This window comes from Terrapene carolina, unplaced genomic scaffold (genome assembly GCF_002925995.2).
Source record: "Terrapene carolina triunguis isolate 2854851 unplaced genomic scaffold, T_m_triunguis-2.0 Scaffold32068, whole genome shotgun sequence".
Taxonomy (NCBI): Eukaryota; Metazoa; Chordata; order Testudines; family Emydidae; genus Terrapene; species Terrapene triunguis.
In genome coordinates this window covers 7,581-14,608 of record NW_020696419.1, presented here as the reverse complement: position 1 = coordinate 14,608, position 7,028 = coordinate 7,581, and the positions used below count along the sequence as shown (strand labels likewise).

Here is a 7,028-nt window from a genome sequence, read left to right as displayed (position 1 = left end):
CCCACTGCACAGCCCCCCAACACACACAGATCTCCCCACCCCCCACTGCACAGCAACCCCCCAGACCCACTAGAGACCTACTCTCCCACACCCTAACCCCCAGCCACAATACCCGGCCCTGATGGGAGGTGACTGTGTCTGCCAGGCTGAGCTGGCAGCGCAGCCAGAGCTTGTCCTGGGGTAGGATAACTCCGGCCCCTTGGGGGTGCAATCAGCCTGGCTGGAGCAGGAGCAGAGCCTACCCGGGCCAGGATCCCTCAGGACCCACATGCCTGGCAGGACCCAGCTGAGCCTCCCACATTCCCCCCCTCCCCCAGCCATCCTCTGTGATTGACTGAGACTGGCCCAGCCTCTGCACCAGTCCCAGGTGGCTCTTTCCCTGGGGACTCAGGTGGGGCCCCACAGGTCCCAGGCAGTGGAGACCGCTCAGAGCTGGAGCAGTGCTGGGGAATGGGGCAGATCCCTGGGACGTGACTCCACACCCATTGGCCCCGTGGCCAGCAGCCCTGCCGAGCCCACATGGTGGCCCCCAGCTGCTGGGTGATGAGCCCCCTACAGCAGCGGCATAGCCAGGTTCTAACATCAGGGATTTCTTGTATTATGTATAGTGAGTGTTTAATATAAAAATCAGGTAGTAGGGTTTACAATGTTATAACAAGAGATTATGCTATTATCATTATCCAGTCAACTTGCACACTACTATTTTGAATTAGTGATAATTCATAGAGAGAGAAAGAAGAAAGCTGAATTTAGAGAATAATTATTAACCATATTCTTGGTTATTCACCAGCCGCTTTGCTCCAGTCCATAGCACAAAGCACCATAAACCCAGTAGAATCTGGCCTAAAGAATATTCACCTCAAATTGGCATCTGCTACACTCCCCTCCCCCCCATTCCTAGTCACCACTATTCAGCAGGGCCGCCCGGGGTGGGGGGGCAATTTGCCCCAGGCCCTGAGTATGTCGGAGGCTCCCCCCGCCTCCGTCTTCCCCCATCCCATTCCCCGGCGTCCTGGATGCGGCACGCTGAGGCTCCGGGAGAGGGGGTAAGCAGCATCGTAAGGGAGGGGCCGGACAACCCCCTGACCCCATCCCCCCGCAGCCATGACCCCCAGCTCGGAGCCCAGCCCCTCTGAGCCAGACAACCCCCTGACCCCATCCCCCCACAGCCATGACCCCCAGCTCTGAGCCCAGCCCCTCTGAGCCAGACACCCCCCTGACCCCATCTCCCCACATCCCTGAGCCCAGCCCCTGTGAGCCGGGCACCCCCCAACCCAGAGCCCAGCTCCCCCTGCAGCCCTGGGCAACAGCAGCACCACCACCAGGCAGCGACAGCCCATTGGCACCAACCATCACCATCATCCAGCAACAGCCCATTATGTAATTGCAAATGTATACATATTAAAACATTTAATATTTTCAAATAATGTATTTAGTGTATTTTCAAATTATTACAAATTAATTTTTGAATGTATTTCACTGGTTATTTTTTACATTTCCAAATACATGTTACTATAGTATTGCAACTTTTATTTATGGAAGGGGCCACCGAAATTGCTTTGCCCCAGGCCCCCTGAATCCTCTGGGCGGCCCTGCTATTCAGGATATAGCTAAGTGAAAAGGTGGCATGTCTGAAGCATTTAGCAGGCCATTGAAAACTAGTATAGAGTTAGGTAGCCCTGAGAACATTCCTTAATTCTGAGCACTAGGTCTGCAGCTAGTCAGCAGTGAGATGCAGGAGACATAACTGGAACCTTAAAGCACCTTTACCCCTCTTTCCTTCACAAACTCCACTAAGCACAGTTTAGATACTGTATCTCAGGGGTAGGCAACCTACGGCACGCGTGCCGAAGGCAGGGCCGGCTTTAGGACAATTCAACCAATTCCCCTGAATCGGGCCCCACACCTAAGAGGGCCCCGTGCCCAAGCCCTGGTACGGCGTACCGGCAACAGCAGGTGCACCGTACCGGGGTGGCCCGGCTTCCCCAGGGGGCAATTTAAAGGGCCCAGGCCGTTTTAATTGCCACCAGAGCCCCACTGCTGGAGCCCTGGGGTAGGGCTGCGGGGCTCTGGGGGCTATTTAAAAAGTCCAGGGCTCCCGCTGCCTCTACCACCCCGGTCCTTTAAATAGCCGCTGGAGCCCCCCTGCTTCCCCAGGGCTCCCACGGCTAGTTAAAGGGCCAGGGCGGTAGAAGGAGGGGAGCCCCAGGCCCTTTAAATAGCCCCCAGAACCCTGGGATAGTGTGGGGCTCGGGGGCTATTTAAAGGGCTGGGGCTCCAGCTGCCTCTGCTACACCCCCTGCCCGCAACCAGCCCCGCACCCCCTGCTTCCCACAGCCCCGCACCTGTCTCCAGCCAGCCCTGCAGACCTGCCCGCAGCCAGCCCCTGCTGCACCCCCTGCCCTACCTGCACCAGCCCTGCACCCCCTGTCCTACCTGCACCAGCCCTGTCCCCCCCGCCCTGCCTGCAGCCAGCCCTGCACCCCCTGCCTACAGCCAGCCCCTGCCGCATCCTCTACCCTGTCTCCAGCCAACCCCAGCTGCACCCCCCTGTGGCCCTGCCCGAAGCCAGCCAGCCCCACACCTCCCCCTGCCCGCACCAGCCTTGCACCCTCTGCCCTGCCTGCATCCAATCCCGCACCCCCTGCCCTGCCTGCACCAGTCTTGCACCCCCTTCCCTGCCTGCAGCCAGACCCTACCTCCAGTCAGACCCTGCCCTGCCTCCAGTCAGCCCCATGTCCACTGGTGCTCTGCGGTTCCCAGGGCAGTAATCCTGCACACCTGCTTCAATGAGGGGGGCAGGGAGGAGCTGGGACCCACACATGTGCACACCACTAGAGTGACCAGACAGCAAGTGTGAAAAATTGGGACAGGGGGTGGGGGGTAATAGGATCCTATATAAGAAAAAGATCCAAAACTCGGGACTGTCCCTATAAAATCGGGACATCTGGTCACCCTAGCACACCCCAACTGTATTACCATGCATGTAATATGTGTTAATATGTTTTTCCTAGTCAAATTTGTAATGACCGACAAACACACAGAGAGACTGGAGGCCAAAGTGAGAAACATAAAATTGTATGGCTCCTCATTTCATTGCCTGAAACCGAGAAGCTGGATAAGTGATGAAGTACATTTAAGTAACACTAAACATGTATTTGTTAATGGGATTAATTCATCAAATATTATTGAAATTGTGCCTTTTCTTTCATCATGTGTTGTAGGTTATTGATGCATATTTGAGCTGTGTGGTCGAGAAAGCAGATGGAAAGGTAGACTACTTACTGTGATGGTACATGAAAGTATGCATTGATTCAGTAAGTAAACAATCACGTGACTATGTGGCACAACATACTGAAGACCAAATATCTTTGCAATATCAACATAAACCTGAAATTGCAACATTTCTGTGTATTTACTGCTGCCAAACATTTACTGAAATGTATTTGGAGGTGCATATCGGACATACAATAGAGGGCCACATTAGTTTTGCTGTACAGTTCAGTGGGTCCATTAATTGAACACAAGTATGCGAACAGCTTAGTTGGTTTTTACATTAAGTAAGACAGAGCACATTGATTACAAATCTTTTTTTTTTATAGAACTCTCTTATATATACATATCTGATTTGTAACACTAAGGATCCCTTGCATGTCTGTCTATATTAAATTCATTATGTTCTGAACGTGCCAGAATTATTAATGCATTCATAACTTTGCTGACTGTGAACAGGTACAAGCCATCTCATCAGTAGTTTCTACTTTCATTCTCTCAGACAGAGCTCCACAAATGAAAGCGAAGGTAAATGCTAACACACTTTCATACATAGCATGAGCAAAGCACAATTTCATTCAGTGAGTTAAACACAGTGTGAAACAGCAAATACAATGGTGTGTTTGATGTGGAGGAGTAGTCTAATAGCAATACATGTAATGAAACTGGGAAATACAGTATAATGTACATTTCATTGTTTGCTTCACTGGAAACTATAATTGCATTTCTAATTTTTTTTTAAATAAATACTTTGAATTACTTCAAAATGATATATTATTGTTTCCTTACCACACACCAGGTCATTGGGTTCTCGCGGTAAGATGTTTTGTATTGTAGTTCTGGATTATGGTCAATAAATGTTATAATAAATAAGAGATTTGTAACACAACTGTGGTAGCAGTGATATAATTTCCCGTGTCGCGGGTTTTCAGTGAGTTCAGTGCATGCAAATGAAAGTGGAATGTGAATGTTAAAAATAAAATGCTACTGTCAAGTTATGTTGTGAATGTAACTTGGAAGAATACATTCTGTAATGAATTGATCAATGATTTCACAATATGCTTTTCTCTTGTGTGTTACTGAGACATTACAAACGAGAATATGTTCATTGCAGAATGATTTTTGATAAATCATTATAAAATGTTTGAAATAATCACATTACCAATATAATTTGTGAATATATTAAATTCACAGATAGCCTCGATGAAAAAAAAAGGATTGTTAATAATTGACCCCTTGTGTGATGAGATGAGATATGAAAGAACATGCCTCAGGAATTGGAGGTGATTTATTAGATACTTACTTTTACAGTGGACATTAACTGTTCCATTGAAATTTTTTTTTAAAGGGAATGTAACAATTGTGAGACTAATATCTTCCTGTTAGCTACAAATAAAAATCGAAACAGCATGTACTTGTACTGAATATGCCTAGTAATGGACTTTGAGTGAACTTGTGTGATTTGACTCTGGGGAACGACTTAACAGAATGTGGACACGAAACAGTACCATGTTGCATGATTGAGAATGTGTTATTATCAACATGGGTCACAGCAAATCAGGTGATACATTGTGTAAGAGTGAGACAATAATATGAAAGCAAGTGTGTGTATATGTGAGCAATAAGTCATTTCGATCATTAATTAAAAAGAGAGAGAATGGATTTTTATCTATGTCCATAAACCAGAGGGGGAAAAAAGGGAAAGCAAAGCTCATTTATGCAGTCTGCTAATGTACTCTCTAAAACTTTCAGAAACTTCATCAAACGATTAACTAGAAAATCCTCATCTGATTGGAACAGTAACATTGTTCATCATCCCAGACAAAGTGATGGCCACAACTGCGGACCACTCATCTTAAAGGTATTGAATACCAAATTGCCATTATTATTTGTTATGTTTGTGTAATTATCCAGGGTGAAAGTAAATGCTGGAGATTACCAGTGGGCACTGCACCAGCGTCCTTGCCAAGGTGTGTGGGGTGGGCTTGTGGCCCCCAGAAGGGATGGGGTCTCCACCGGAAGGTGCGGTGCTGGGGGGCCAGATTCCACCAGCCAGCCCTTCCTCACAGCTGCTGCTGCAGTGGCCAGGAGAACCAGGCCCTTGTAAATCGCCGGAACCCAGGGCCCATTTTGCTCCAACACTGTCGGCAGCCCTGCCAGGAGCATCCAACAGCATTGCCAGACCCTATGGCAGGGCCGCTGATGCGGGGAGGCGGGGGAGGGTGCTAAAGGGGGCAGCGACGTTAAAGCATAAAGCACTACCACAGCGGAAGTGTAACGTCAGCCGTGTAAGGGCCGGTACCGGTGGCCGGGTCTTACCAGTATGCTGAACCGGCCCACTTTCACCTCTGGTAATTATGATGTTTATTCTAAATATCAGTGTTGTTAGTTTGCAGAAGCGTATTTGCAGTACAAAGACATCAGTATGGTAGAAACAACACAAGAGGCTAATACTGCGTTTAGAAGACATATAGCAATTCTTCTAATGAAGGAGTCAGGTAATTACTTTCTATCATGTACTGTTGTCTCATTAGGCACATGTGAAGATAACATGAAGAGTGGAATTATGTCACATAGCAGACAGTTATCTTAATACTCCTAAAGTGGGATATCTCACAGGTTTGGTTCTGTAATGGTGACTATGAATCAATAATATCTTTAAGTACACAAAAATATGAATCGGGTGAATGATTGCTATTGATCGGCCAGTTAAATGAAATTGGCATTTTTAGATACAGGTGCAGTAAACTTAAAAATTTGAGAAAATATGACTCTCAAAAAAGAAAAAGATACGTTCAAACCATTGACTGGATTAAAATATTGACATTAATTAATAAATGAAGATTTGCATTTTCAGTTTTGGTCATAACATATTCATCATTTCATAACGCTATATATATTTTTAAGAAAACATGGAAGACTGCTGCATATACTGCAACCTCGTCAACTGTGAAAAGGAAAGTGAGGATTGCACGATGGTAAGAAACGTAGAATTGTATGAGAAATAAATGCCCTAAACTGCCTAAGGATCATGATTCTTGTAAAAATTCCACATCAGTAAACATTTTCTTCATGCTGATAGGCATACATATGTTAGGTAATGCTGACATGTGGAAGGAATAGCATGAGTGAATGCAAAGTATGTGTAACATTATAACTTCTGTGATTTCATTTCTTAATTGTTACTTATCAAAGGTCCAGTGTGATTCTTGCAAGAGGTGGGCACATATGCCCTGCATTACAGAAGGAACCAATCAAGACTACCTGACTGATGAGAAGAAAGAGTACAACTGCAAAAAATGTGCATAGTTCACTTCTTTACCCTCAAAAAAATAAAAAATTCTTTAAATGCCTCTTGTTCAAAACATAATGCAACCAAAAAACATTTTTAATGTATATGCCAGATTATAATAATAAATGTTTTTTATTTTGAAAAATCATTCTCTGTATTTGTGTCCATGTGTATGATGCAAATTGTAAGAGTAAATTAAAAAAATGAAAGTGGTATCACCTTGGGCTCAGAGGTATGCTCCGTATCCCCAATCCTTACTTCCCTTTTCACGGATTCACACACAAAAAAGTGAAACAGCACGCCTCAATCATGCAATAGATCAATTTGGCACATTAGCCAGGAGGAAGCAGATAGTGCGTGTTTTTGACCACAAACCCCATCCCTCCCGTTTTGCAACCATCCCTGGACCAGTGACAGGTGCATGAGCAGCCAAGTCATTGGAAATAAGCAAGGAGGAAGCCAG

At 46.1% G+C, this 7,028-nt stretch overlaps 1 protein-coding gene across 1 annotated transcript; it reads left to right on the top strand.

Moving 5' to 3' along the window:
- Window positions 1-2,921: 2,921 nt before the first annotated feature.
- On the top strand, window positions 2,922-6,596 carry LOC113409291. Its single transcript, XM_026663043.2, has 8 exons — window positions 2,922-3,130; window positions 3,225-3,272; window positions 3,733-3,801; window positions 4,468-4,556; window positions 5,026-5,134; window positions 5,663-5,771; window positions 6,181-6,251; window positions 6,469-6,596. Exons 1-8 carry the CDS (start codon window positions 2,981-2,983, stop codon window positions 6,580-6,582), a joined length of 759 nt encoding a protein of 252 aa, XP_026518828.1. The 5' UTR covers window positions 2,922-2,980; the 3' UTR covers window positions 6,583-6,596.
- The last annotated feature ends 432 nt before the right edge of the window (window positions 6,597-7,028 follow it).